Consider the following 14,957-nt stretch of genomic DNA (forward strand, 5'->3'; position numbering starts at 1 on the left):
GATTACGAGATGACAACGTTCACACTTCGCGCTGCATCTGTTTCTATTCGAAGGGTGTGAAAAGTGCTTACAACACACAATAATTCCACTTGAGGTGTGAAATGGAAATTGGCATTTTGAAGGGGGAATTACTGAAGGCTTCAAAGGAGCGGTTGTCAGCCGTACATCAGATGAGGAACACGTACTGCTAGCGCGAAAAGTGGAAGACGTGGGGGAATAAAAGTCAATCTAAAGGCTCGCTGTTGTGGAACATCTCTGAGCAGGAGGGCTGTTCTCAGATCAGTCTCGTCAGACGTCTGTGCGCTATGAACACAGCTGTCCATACAAGGCGGTCAGCATCCCTTCCTTGAGCTGCGTTATATGCACAGCCCAGGAGCAGCAGCTGTGAGCTGCGTGGCTGGTTCCTCAGAGGAGCCGCTGGGCTCGTGGTCAGCGGGCAGGTAAGGGGAGGGAGGTGTAGGGGTGGATTAGCTGGGTAGGGGCTAAGCTCTGTAGCTGCCAGCAGAGACAGAGGGGTGGCGGTGGTGGGTGACTAAGCCGGCATCATGGACTGCTGACTCAATTAATGGGCAGCCCTCTAGAAACAGTGCTGGTGTGTACGTGTGTGTGTGTTATGTGTGCCTGCTTCTCCTTTCAAGACAAAAAAGCTCACACACACACACACACACACACACACACACACACACACACACTCGGCTACGCCATGGATCCCATCTGGTTCCTACATCACTTAGCGGCGGTGTTTAGCCCAACTCCACACCCCACTCTGTAGCTAGTCCTTAAGGCTCATGCACCCGCCAGCACAACAATCGATAATCACCGGCCACTGAATTATTCACGCGGATCTCTGCGGTGTGGACTGGCCCGGGCACGGGGCTTATGGACGAGCGGGGCCATTCCCTGCAGGCCGTGCGCCAGCCAGCCACAAACGGCTAAAGCTAACACTGCTTTGAAGTGCAACTACAAAGGGCGGAGGATGCAGGGGCCAGGGAGTGGAGCCGAGCCCAGTGAGCACACACAGAGACCAGGCAGCTGGTTCCAGGAGGCGGAGCAAGCCTACGGAAGAAACCCTGCTCCTCAGGAACCTTGGTCTGCAAACGTGCACGCACACACACACACACACACACTCTCTCTCTCTCTCTCTCTGTATGATATAGTAATGACAATACACATGAAGGTGATGACAATCATGGATATAATACTAATAATCCAACTAGTGGGACTATGGGAACAATTAAAAGCAGCAATATCAATATAGATACCATGGTGGCCATGACATATTTATTTACTATCTCCTTGTTTCCCTCAGGCACGGGTGCAACCTCCACGTGCTGTTCTAAGGAAAACAGCCAATGGAGTGTTTCCCTGAGGAAAACACACAGACATACAGACACACACCACACACACACACACACACACACACACACACACACACACCTCTACAATACCTCACCTAGCCTGACGCAACCCAGCTTCATTTCACAGCAATATCTGGCTGACCTTACAGAAGCCTCTCACACTGGTGATCATTCCCCTAACCAACCACCTCCTGTGTCACCAACTACATAGACCCTTAGAGAGAAGGCATGCCTGTGTGTGTGTGTGTGTGTGTGTGTGTGAGTGAGGGAACATATGAGAAATTCAGGTAAGAGGTAAACATCAGTATATTAAGCTTTGCTAATCCTTTGTTGCACTCTCTCTCTCTCTCTCTCTCTCTCTCTCTCTCTCGCACACACACACACACACACACACACACACACACACACACACACACACACACACACACAAGCACGCACACACAATCATCTAATCTAATTTTCATCCCCTGATTTAAGGTGAAAGTTTTGTTTTAGGTGCTGCTGATCTTCTGTGCACCTTTGATGTGTGCTTAACTCCAAGGTTCACAGGTTGGGCTGGTTCCACTGGAGTGAATACTAATCAGGGGCTACAGCTCTGGCAGGGCCAGGCCCCCGAGGACCCACTCCCTCTGATTGCATCAGCTCTTTCTCGTGCTCTCTCTCTCTGTCGTTCTCTTTTGCTCTCGCTCTCTCTCACGCTCCCTTTTAAAGAGTGTGCTGTTCCAGCTGTCCTGCTGCTGTTGACCTGAAGGCCCTGAGCAGACTATCCAAACAGTGTCATGTCCTCCCTGCACACACACACACGAAACATGCACAAGTTGCTTCAGGCATACAAGTTTAAGTGATTTTAGGATGTGAGTTTTGGAAAGTTCTAGCATGCACATACACAGACTTGTTTTTACAAGTTGTCAGTGTCATATATATCTTATCCAGAGCGACTTACCAGAGCGACTTACAAAAGTGCTTTGTCATTTACTCATAGAATATATCCAAGTACAGTATAGTAGGTTAGAATTAAACATACCAATGAACTAGAATACTGTAGAATACAGGGATGAATGCTGATACCTAGAAGTGCAAAACACATAAGGTCTATCTTAAACAATGATAAGTGCAATAAACAATAAGTGCTAGAGTTTGTTAAACAACATAAACAACACCCTACAATAAGTACTAATTTAGTCAGTCAATATGGGAGCAGGGTCAGTTGTCCTTTAAATATTCTGCAAATAGATGTGTCTTCAGTCTGCGTTTGAAGACTGCAAGGGACTCTGCTGTCAGGACAGCAAGCGGGAGTTCATTCCACCATCTTGGAGCCAGGACAGAAAATAGTCTCGATGTACACACACACACACACACACACACACACACACACACACACACACACACACACACACACACAAGTCTGACCCTGTTAACCAAAAATCCAGAGAAGCCATTTTGCAGGTCCCGATAATGTAGGTTTGATCTTTGATTTTTTCCTGTATTGCCAAAGGTATGTGGACACCCCTACTAATTACTAGGTTCAGGTGTTTTAACACATCTATTTCCAACATCTTTTTCTAACAAATGTGCAGAATCGAGCACATCACTGCAATCTCCACAGACCACCACTGTCGATCGAATGGGATGTACTCAAGAGCTCTTAGGATGCCATGAGTTTTTTGTGACATTTCTGCCTTGCTACATCTGCCTTGGGCAACTTTAAGTGCAATTATTATGAAAGGAAAGCACAAAAGAGCAACACCAGCCCAGATACAACAAGGTAGACCATGTAAACGCACAGAGCAGAGCTGCCAAGTGTGCATAGCACTTAAATCTCACATGTGCTCTGCTGCGTCGCTCACTAGCAAGCAATGTCAGCACAAGAACGGGGTGTCAGAAGCTTCCTGAATCGGGCTTCCAGGGCTGACCAGCTGCGCACAAGCCCAGATTCACTATTCACAATGCCAAGTGTTTGCTAGAGTGCCGTTACAGTGCTGGACTCTGGAGCAGTGGAGACGTGCTCTCCGGAGTGATGAATCACGCTTGGCTATCTGGCATTCTGATGGCTGAATCTGGGTGTAGCGGATGCCAGGAGAACACCACCTACCAGAATGCATAGTGCCAACAGTAAAGTCTGGTGGAAGAGGGATATTGGCTCGGGCCCTTAGTTCCAGTGAAGGGTGATGTTAATGTTCCAGCACAGAAAGTAGTTTTATGTGCTTCCAGCTTTATGGCAACAGTTTGAGGAAGACCTTTTCCTGTTCCGATATGACTGTGACCCTGCGCACAAAGTGAGGTCCATTAAAACATGGTTTGGTGAGTTTGGTGTGGAGGAACTCCAAGGGCCCACCCAGACCTGAACTTGACCCTGTTGACCTTAACCCCACTGAATTAGTCAATTGGTGGCTTTGTCGTCCACCATCAATGCCAGACCTCACAAATGGTTTTGACTGAATAGGCACAAATTCCCAAACACGCTCCAAAATCTTGTGGAAAGTCTTCCCAGAAGAAAGGAGTCTGTTATATCCACAACGTGGGTACTAGATCAATATGAATACTCATGGTTTTGGAATGGGATGTCAGACAACTCATATAGGTGTGAAGGTCAGTTGTCCACATACTTTTGCTTTTATCAATATAAATCCCGCCCACCCCTTGCTCTCTCATCCTTATCCATTGGCCTCTTGTCCAGCAGTCATTGGATCAGGCGGGTGTGACTACCCAGTACTGCAGGGCACAACTAAGCTAACTCCCACACTTTATATCACACACACACACACACACACACACACACACACACACACACACACACACACACACACACACACACACACACACACACACACACACACACACACACAATCTGCCTATAGCTCCAGCCACACATACAGCTCTCACACACACACAGACACACACACAAAACAAACAAACATAGGGTGAAAAAAGGAGGAAAAAAGTTGTGCGTGTGTGTGTGTGTGTGTGTGTGTGTGTGTGTGAAGAGTGGTGTCATTTTTATCTGGAGCTGGAGGCGAATAAGGCTGGAGTGTGTCAGTAGTGAGGCAGGCAGGAAGTGCCAGGCTGTGGGTTAGAGATTGTCTGGCGTGCGTTTTATCTCGGAGAGGCAGAGAATCTCCAGCATCTTGATGTGTAAGTGTGTACGCCTATGTGTATGTATGTGTGTGTATAACAGAGAAAGTGTGTGTCTGTGTGTGTTTGTGTATGTAACAGAGAAAGAGTGCCTGTTAGCCTAGATGGCACTGGGAATGGCTGAGGAAGATATGACCTGAAATGGAGGTCAGCAAGTGTTACAGTTGGAGGTTGTGGAACACAAAGTGTGTGCGTGTGTGTGTGTGTGTGTGTGTGTATGTGTGTACACGCACAAATATGCATGTGTGTGTGTAGACTGAAATGGACTAAGTGCAGTGAAAGGTAACATGGCGCTGCAGTGTTCTGGCGGCCTGCTCACACTGACATCCTGCTGTAGCCGTTCTCATGGACATCTGACTCACTGTGTAACTGAGTGATGAGGCAGAGATGGTGGGTGTGAGTGAGTAACCACGAGGGAGGGGATGACATGATATATTCACCCTGCAATATGATTCATATTGCCATACAATCAATACTGTCACGAGACCGTGTACCCTAGAAATAATTCTGATAAATGAAAAACAATCCTTCACATTTATCAAGATTTCTTCAAAGACAAAGCTGAGATATTTGATATGATAGTTTGGTACTTGCAAAGAGAAATTGGGCATCTGTTCCTTTATGCACATGTATTACCAGTGTGTAAAACTATATTGCTAAAAGGAGAAAAGGTAATTAGAGCTATGATTTGTGCATGTTTTAGTCCAGCATGGCAACAAACGTCTGTAGTGCTTGCGAAAGTGCGCATATGTTACATGTGTTTTTGCCAGCTGTTTCCTGTGTGCTCACACCATATTGTCAGCCTTTAGCTTGATGTAAATCATTCTTTACTTATAGCAAATCGAAGAATTCTGTCTGTCTCTCTCTCTCTCTCACTCCCCCTCAGTTTGTGAGCCTACAGTCTGAGAACCTACACTTGTCAGCATCTCTTAATGCTGCAATCAATCAGATTTTGCTCAGGCCCAGATCTCCTGCTCTGGCTGAGTTCCTCTGCCACCCCGCAGCCCAACGGCGCCCGTACATGCCCAAACGCGTCGGTCTGCAAGCACGGGTGTCCACGAGGAGCAAGCATGAGGCTGAGTGCTTTAACACCCGAATACTGACTTGCTTATCTCTCCTCTTTCATCCTTCTTCGCCAATTAACCTGAGATTAGCCGCAGTGCCCTTCCTGCAGCCAGGACCCGCCACAGCCCTGCCTCGTCTCCCGCACTACAACCGCAGCATCCCATCTCCTAGCAACCCGCGACACGAAGATGCCGTCGTCAAGGTCTGGCTTCAGAAATGCCAGCGAAATGACAAAAAAATGTTCTCTGCAGCCACTGTCCAGGATGAAATATATATGCGGAGGAGACTGTCGACGAAGTGCCTGGATGTTCTTTTGGCTGTTAAAAAAGTGCTTCTTGGCTTGAGGCCGGTGGTTTTACCACAGTAACCTTTTGCTGATAACAGGTACAACATGAGCGTGTAAGGTCAGACAGGGCACAACCGAATATGGACAGGTCTGGTAATAAGAAATATGAAAAACACACTTGACCTGCATTCTTCTTTTCCCAGCATTCTTTTTAATATGTGGGAAAATAGAGCCTGCTTCCGTTGAACTGTGCATTGACTTTGGATAAAGGCATTGCACTCTTGGAGGCAGGTTGGAGAGAAGGGCCAAGAGGACTGAGACAACGCAGAGACAGAGAAAGGAGAAGACAGGCAGGTTGAGTAGGAGAGTGAAAGAAAGGAAGGAAGAAAAGACTGTGAGAGGGAAGAGAGAGAGAAAGAAAGAGTGAGGGAGAGAGGTAGGCTTGCGAATCTGGGGTGCAACGTGTTGCCTCAGGCACAGAGGAGTGGGCTCACTGAGCTGTGGGTTTCTCCCTTGGAGTCTCACGCTCCCTACACACACCCACAGGTAGTGCAGGAGTTCACACTGCGCTTCACACACCACCGCACCAGCGCACAGCATACATGCGTGCGTACACACGTGCACACACACAAAATGCCACAGTGCTGTAAGCACACAAAATAAGCTAGCGTGTATGCCAAGTGCGTTTAAACAGCATGACGAAAACGGGACGCGCCCTTTTCAAACACGGCTATAAATACAATTATATGAGACAAGCTGGCAGCATCTATAACAGGTAGATGATAAAGGTGACGGCCACACAACCAGAACTTGGAGAATGTTGGTTTTGAAATGAAACTGTAAATCAGTTTATTTGTCACATGTGCATTCATAGCAGGTCCCAAGGTGCAGGGAAGTGAAATGCAACATCAAAACCTCCGTCCAGTTGGCAGAGACTCAAGGAGCTCAGTGACGTTTAACGTAGCTTTCACTGTTGGAAGGCAGCCACTGACCACGCTTATCCAGCTACATGTGCAAAATCGCAATCTTCCCTCCTGTACCTTGCACCACTAATGTCTGCATCGGTGACAAATAACTTATGCAAAATAAACACTTAATGAGACCTATACTCAACGGGCATCTGTCTGACCCCACCTAACTCACACGTGCATTACAAACAGTAGCCCAGCTATTGGCATGTACAGTCTATTATCCCCCTATACCCTTATATCATCATGGGTCAGTCTCTACCCATACGACTGACTGAACGATATCTGGTCAGAAATTGGGTCATTGTAACCCAGCTTTATCATGATAGTATAGTGCCCAAGAATGCAGCGCTGGGTCAAAGACCCTACGGTGCCCCTTGTCCTCCGTAGGAAATGGCAGTGTAGTGAGCAAGTGTTTTTGAAGGCCAGATTAACTAACCACTAACACTGCCCTATAAATATGGAACTGGACTCTATATATATATATATATATATATATCTATATATATATATATCTATATCTATATCTATATATATATATATATATATATATATATATATATATATATATATATATATATATATATATATATATATATATATATCTCCAGACTGTCAGTTGTCAGTACACATTCCCTGCCCATTTTCAGAACTGCTTATTTACTAAAACCACCTTCAAAGTATAAAAGGCTTTTGCTTTGTGCAACATGTCCTAGCCATCTTCCTGACAAGAGGGGTGCTGTTGTCAGACTGCTGAATGATACCTCAACCCAGCGGTGACACAGACATGTGTACCGTGGCACCATCATGCTCACTGACAACCGAGTGGCACTCGAATAATATTCAGGGAGTGTGATGGAGGCCCTCACCACCATCTTTCAGGTTTGGTCGGAGCTGACTGGTAATGTGCAAAGGGGGGAGGGGGCTAGCAAACTGTGCACAGCAACAGATGGGCTTCTGTGGAACTGTAACTATAAAAAGCACCTATAAGATAAGTCTAGCTCATAAAGGCACCGGTGGGTGTAGTTACAAGACAGGTGTTTCTAATAACATGGGCGTTGAGTGTATAGTGCACATTAAAAAGACCTAAATGGCTTCAGCTAATCATAACAAATATGAGCAGCTGAAATTCTTTCATTCTGATCCAGCAAGTGCACACAATGCTACATGCTCTGAGATCTATATATATATATATATATATAAGTGTGCCCATGTGCATAAAAGAGAACTAATTGAAACTGTGGCGGTAGCAGGAGTCCCATTTCATTCTGGACCTCGTTTGGCTCTAGGTCACCACATCGGAGCCCGGCAACTGCTCCAAGTTCTTCGGCTTCTCTCAAAATAAAATACCTCTTTAACATTGCAGCAGCACAGTTAGCACTCCACATCAGGCGAGAAAACACATCCAAACAGCCAGAACGGAAGAACAGCTTTGTGAGCACAGGTGTTTCCTAAGAGCCTGCGCTAATGTCTTCCTGTGCCAGTCTAATGACTGAAGTGGCATTCGCATGCTGGCATGTAACACAATGCCTGTGCTGCTCGAAAACAAGATGCTGCACCCCAGCGCTGGGGGAGCACATCAGCAGGCACTGGGGGAGGCGGACAGGCTGGTGGACCCACACTGAGAGTTCCATGTCTTATTCTAGAATAGGAAGCTGAAAGCCATGCCACACACTCTGAAGGGCTCGTGCCCCTTGGAAGTGCAGCCTCATTAAAACATCATCAACCCTAACAATCTAAAAAATATAGGTTTATAAACTCTAAAAATCCTGCTGGTACAGGTTTCTAAAAATCCTCTCCGCACACTTTTAAATAATCATTAGCTGGCACAGAGGAGGTGAGGAGGGCTGCAGGCGGGGGGTGGGGGGTGGGGGAGCAGGCCCGGCAGCAGACGCTTACCTATGAAGTAGGAGAGCAGCACGGCCAGCAGCACGGCAGCGCCGATGGCCACCAGGGCAGCGCACTTCCAGCTGCAGTACTTGGAGGGCTTCTTCAGCTTGAAGGAGCTGCGTGAGAAGGTGTTGCGCGGCAGGAGACGCGGCGGGGGCGAGTACACAGAGCCGCCGGCCAGCGGGTAGCCGGGGGAGGAGCTGCTGAAGAGGGGTGTGGTCCCCGAAGGCGTCTTGAACAGGAAGTGCCTGCGGAGAGAAAGGGGGGAGAGGTGGCATGGCGTTGGCCCAAGGCGCTGGAGGAAAGAGGGGGGATGCAAGGCATACGCTTGGATAACGCCCTCGGGCTGAGACTCTGGACCGGCCGCGCACTGCTATTACGCTCTAATGACTGTTAGCAGGCTGGGGTGGCAGTGGAGCCACACTTGCATTGTTCTACTGGGAAACTACGCATTAAATGGATTCGTTAAATGGCCTATTTAGGGGAGTAAATTGCATCCTCAGGGCTTAAGTGAACAGTAAACCAACTATTATCTAAATAGCCCCATTCCCATTTCCAGCACTTGTGTCATTGTGAAAACACAAACTTCAGCCCTATCCTTAGTGCGCTGCTCAACAACTAAAGCTTCTCTTCTAAGCACTATAAAAAGCACTTGGCCCTCCCAGAACACAGGGTGTCAAGAGTTTAGTGGCAGAACCTGTACACCCGGTGCACAGTTCCGATTCACTGCTTGCTTTTCTTTCACACTGGGAGTGTGTGTTGGACCAGGCTTAGCAGTGTTACATGGTCTGGACAGTGGCCAGCCTGGACCTCGCGAAACCTTTGCACCCTAATGGCACACATGTGCTGGCTAGGTCGCCAGGCTGGGTTGCCATGGCGAGCTGTTGCTTGTGCGTGAGGCCGGCGGATGGTGAAGCGGCCAGCTTTGATGAGCGATCGGCCTGGCTCCAATGCTGCTCCCGGGTCAGGCCAGCCTCTGGACTGGTTCCGACGGACCTGTTTGGGGCCCTTCCCCGCACCTCCAACTGTTGCTCTTCCGCTGGCTCTCCATCTCCATCACCTGCTCCTCCATCGCCTGTCCCCATGTCCAGCGCTTAAACCCGCAGCCACTCCCTGCTCAGCTTACTCCGGCTCTAAAACGGGGAGTGCGCCTGAACCCACTCCACGTTTCTAATGCTGGTCCGGAATCCCAGGTCCACATTTTTGTGGGGTGTGTTAGTGTGTCTTTGTGGTTGCGGCTCCCCATGGGATTAAAGTGAGCGAATACTGAAAAACACAAGCCGGCATCCCCACAACGATAGAGATAGATAGAGAGAGAGAGAGAGAGAGAGAGAGAGAGAGACAGAGAGGGGAAAGAAAGGAGAGGGAGAGAGAGCTTTGAGTGAGAGAGAGAAAGAGGAAAAGAGGAGAGGGAGAGAGAGTGCTAGGGGGAAGGAGTAGAGATCATTATGTGTCTGAGCTGAGTATGTCTGAGGTGGAGTGGATGAGGGCACTCAAGTGGACAGAGAGAAAACCTTTCCATTCCCTGGACCATCCTCTCACTGTGTGTGTATCTGTGTGTGTGTGTGTATGTGTGTAATTTCACAGATGTGACATTTGTAAGTAAATTGAAAATTGGCTCAAAAGGGAAAAAAAGGGAAAGTGTTCTGTTCATGATGACTCATCTCACTGCTGTCAGCGTCTATATGCCGTCTTATGCCCTTCTTATACTCTGGAATGATTTGAAGGCATTGAAGGCTGTTCTGGGTTTACTGATTATTTGAACACTTCACTAAACCTCCCCGTCCTACACTATCATTAGGTAATATTTACGTCTTTCTGTGAAGGATCTTCCCCTCCCTCAAGCATGTTGATTTCAGGCAGTTTGGTTATGATATGCACTCTGAAGTTCTCGTGAGGATCTTGATAAACATAAAGGCTCACTAAGCAATCATTTAAAAGAGCTAAAGATGAAACAAACAAGTAAACATGTGCCCTTTAAACACTTTACCCAGGATTTAGCCCGGAATTCCAAAGGGGTTCTTGTACAGTGCAAATTTGTTGAAGAATATGGATTGATTTTATTTGCTTACTTGCTTGTATAGATCTTGCACCTACTTCAGATAAACTCTATAAAAATCTACAAACCAAACACATAAACCAAATGAACGCAGGTGTCATGAAAACATGCGAAATGAGAACGAGTGAGGGATGTCTGTGTATGGAGCAGAGAGAGCCCAAAGGCAGATGAGGCTGCACTTTGCTTGTCTGTTCCAACAGCCACTGCATGAGAGGCACCGGGGCCAATCGCAGGAGAGAGCCTGACCAAGCTTGGGCTGCGAGCTAAAATCGTGCGGCAGTGCCATAGAAGGACAGAACTGGAGGGACGTTTGAGTGAGAGAGATGGATGGAAGGAGACAGATGAGGTGCCAGGGAGGACTAAGGGACCAATAAAGGTGCTACAGCAGAGACAGATTCACATGCTGACCTGATGCTGTTAACCCCAGCTCAAAAGAGCAGTGCTCAGGCCCAGGACTCTCTCACGTTCTCACTCCTTTACTCACTCATTCACTGTTTTACACACACTCCCTCTCTTTCTCTTATACACACAGGCACTTAAGACACAGATGCGCATGCATGCATGCACGAAAGCACGAAAGCACACACTCACACACAGATTAATGACCACACGGATAGTGACAGGCAAGACTAAGGCCATAGCCATCACCCTTCAGGCAATGTAATCCTTCAGCATTAGACAGCCACTAATTGCAACATGGCAAGTAGGAGGTAAATTAATTGATTAGCCAATCATAATTTATTCATCGGCACTCTGTTGACTTTGGGGCTCACGGGCTCGTGTGAATACACAGTTGCATGTAACATTCAAACGTGTCTGGAAATAGGAACTGATGTTAAATCATAAGAGATGAGGACAATTTATAAGCCCAGGCAAATAAAAGTGAAACTCATTAAGACAAAATGTGCGTGGCCTTGTTCTGAACTGTGGGAAATGTAGTAGTTCCCTTTCGCTGGTTCCTTAACAAGCTCTGCTCATCCATGCCAACATTATTTTCCGATCGCTCTCCCACTCTGCCCCCCACCCACTGGCTTATTTGAACTTTCTACTTGTTTTTAAAAGCAACTATTTGTTATTTTTTTCCCACTCACACTCGCGATAGCGACCAAACCACTGTGTGCCAATCAGAGGAGGCCTGTGCCCCACCGAGACATCACACCAAGCCGCCGCCCTCACGAAGCAGCACAAACAGAGCAAAACATGACAACTAACGGCAAAGGAAAAGCTGCGAAAAGTTTCGCTGTCACAGTAAACACCTTGCCTCTCTTCCCATGGGAAACAGAGAAGGGGCCAAAGCAATTAACAAGTAAACAAGAGATTTAACAGATAACACCCACAAACACAAACACAAACATAAACAGCTGTAAGAGCTTACTAGTCTTGTATGGGATGGCAGTTAAAAAAGTTTAGCACTTAACACCGACCTACTTCTGCCTCCTTTTTTACTGCCAGGAAGGAGTTTTAAAAAACCAAAAACAACCCCCCCTCCCCCACAAACAACAAAAAGCCATGCTGCATATGTCCCATCTAATACAGGTGTAATCAAGCTCTCTGTAATTAAGTGGGCCATGGGGAATGTAAAAATAATTTTCATTTTAGAAGAAGAAAGATATTTCCAACTTATGGATACGTGAGCTGGTCAGTGACAGCCAGCTACTGTGAGTGTTTGCAGGACGCAAGTGTAAGATGAGTTTATTAAACAAAACAGCAAACACAAACCGAGAACAACTGGAAGAGAAAATAAACTAAAACTGGAGAAGCCTAACACAAATGAGATCAACGCAATATAGCATATGCTGAGGAAACTCACATGCCAATTCTTCAACAAAACAAAGAACCAACAATGAAGACATGAGACAAGAAGTGTACACCCACACACACCCACACACAAGTAAATTGGATTTAAACAACACAGAGATGATAAAGTTGACAACCAAAACAAAACCACATGGTAGTTGGTGCCTTGGAACCAGAACTCACAGAAGTACAAGGAGCAGGAAACCATGACAGAAACACCCTCTTTTTGGTGCTAAGGCAGGAAGAGACAATGGACCAGAGGTAGGTGTCATGCGGTAGGAGCAGGGCCAGGACAGGAACCTGGATAGACACAGGACCAGTGATGGAAGCAGAGACAGGAGCTGAATGAGGTGGTGATGGGCCTGAGGGTCTGGGACCAGAGTAGGGGATGGATATGGACCTGGGGCATTAAAGAACATAGGAGACTGAAAGACAGAAGAAGTGGGGAACTGGACAGGGAAACAGCATAAAATGGGACAAAAGGAGACTGAACAAGGGACTAATGAACCTGGACATGGGAACAGTTACAGTGATGGTAACGGGGACAGGAACCGAGACACACACAGGTACTGGAAAAAATGCAGAGGCTAACAAATGGACAGGGAGGATCAGAGTAACAGCCACAGGATCCTACATGGTGACAGGGACAAAAACTTGGCCAGAGACAGGATGAGGTAGACAGGGGAAGGAGAGTACTAGACAGGACAAAAGGCAGTAATACATCGAACTGGACAGCTGGCTAGGCAGGGAACTAGATGAACGGTTGGGCAGGGAACTGGGGGACAGACCAGGGACTGAGGACCAAAGTGAAAGACTAGGCTGACAGAGAATGGGGTAGCAGGAGGAACAGCAGATCAGAGAGCAGAGCAGGTAGATGACTGTGCAGGGAATGAGGTGACTGGTGGGTCTGGAGGTTCAGTTTTCAGAATAATCTGCACTTTCATGGGAGCAGGATGCAGAGAGACCTTCACTGGAATCTACTGACAGAACAGTAATGATCTCAACAGATCCCTGTATAGAGAAGGGGTCAACCCTGAGTTGGGTCTGGATAGGACAATGTTGGTTCTGGAGCAGACTGTGGTTCAGACTCTGGAGGAGACCGTGGCCCTGGCTCTGGCATGGGCTTTCCCTTTTGTCTTCTCTTGCATCATTGATGCTTTTAGTTGTGCGTAGTGGGATTTCCTTTCATAGCTTCACTGTCCACCCTCTCCAGCTTTAGTGGTGCTGGGACAATGGGCAGCAGGCTGGGGAAATAGCCACAGTAGAATGGAATGCCTACAAGTTCTGGCTCAGCTCTGGCTCAGGGCAGGCCAGAAGGACCCTCTCTGGAAGGGCAGGCCAAATGGTATGATGGTAGGCTACTGATGCATTGCAGGGGTGTGGCCACTGGGGCACAGTGGGCAGCATTGAGAAGCTCTTTAGATACGCCATTGAACAGGTATGAGCAACAGGACTTTAGTCAGGCACAGGAGAGCAGCAATGTGGACCCTCCTCGTCAGGGAACGAAGGAAGTAATAATAAGGATCTGGCTCATCCTATGTAGCTTGACAAGAGCCAAATCTAAATACAGGCAAACTTGCCGGAACAGATCCAAGCTGTCCACAAAATGATGTGCTGACATTTGCTTAGGTGTTCCTCTTCCATGTTGGTGGGCATACCAAATCAAGCAGAAGCCTCCTCTAATATCCAGACCAACTCAACTCGCTGTGTCCTTATTTAGGTCAATTTTGTCTGTCACAAGTTGAAGGCGCAAGACAGGATGCAAGTGCAAGCCAAATTTATTAAAAGAAATAACAAAAGCAACAACAAACTGAGAGCAAGAAACTAAAACAGGAGAACTCCAACACAAGTGAGCTCAATGAGATTACAATGTACATTGAGAAAATTCACATAATAAACTTTTACCAAAACAAAGAACTGATCATCAGCACAAAGGAATAAGAGGCATACACACACAGGTAAATGTGGGGAAACAAAACACAAGTAAATAAAGTGAGTTAAGGGTTGGGAATTCACATGACAAACAATGGCAGAGATGCCAAACAAAATCACATGGCAGTTGTTACCTTGGAAACAGAACTCAAGCAAAACTCTAGCATACTCTCCTTCCCCTGTTCATTATAGCAACATATAGCCAGTCACGGGCCTCTGTGAGCTCATGTATCAGAAGGGTATGGATAGTGCTCTCCTCCGAGATCGTTATGCTGCCCTGATGTTGCATGAACCACAGCTCAACAGACGCGGTGTTTGGCTGAATTTGCCTCAGAGGAAGCACGTAACAGTCCTCACCCTCCCTGGTTGGCAGCTGCCGTGTGGAAGGGAATTACCTGATGGGTGGGAATTGGCTACGATGGAAAACAAACAAACATTTAAAATAAAAACCCTAAGGATAAAAACTTGGG

The 14,957-nt window shown here is 47.1% G+C and overlaps 1 protein-coding gene across 3 annotated transcripts in view; it reads right to left on the reverse strand.

Moving 5' to 3' along the window:
- The window catches only part of si:ch211-12m10.1 (teneurin-2), a 69,297-nt gene that overhangs the window by 30,210 nt on the left and 24,130 nt on the right, over nt 1-14,957 (reverse strand). For all 3 annotated transcript variants that reach the window (XM_035527055.1, XM_027000091.2, XM_035527054.1), the window contains one exon: nt 8,709-8,947. In XM_035527055.1, the coding sequence (XP_035382948.1) occupies nt 8,709-8,947 (239 nt within the window). The remainder of the gene's footprint in view (nt 1-8,708; nt 8,948-14,957) is intronic.

Source organism: Electrophorus electricus, chromosome 6 (genome assembly GCF_013358815.1).
Source record: "Electrophorus electricus isolate fEleEle1 chromosome 6, fEleEle1.pri, whole genome shotgun sequence".
NCBI classification, from domain to species: domain Eukaryota; kingdom Metazoa; phylum Chordata; class Actinopteri; order Gymnotiformes; family Gymnotidae; genus Electrophorus; species Electrophorus electricus.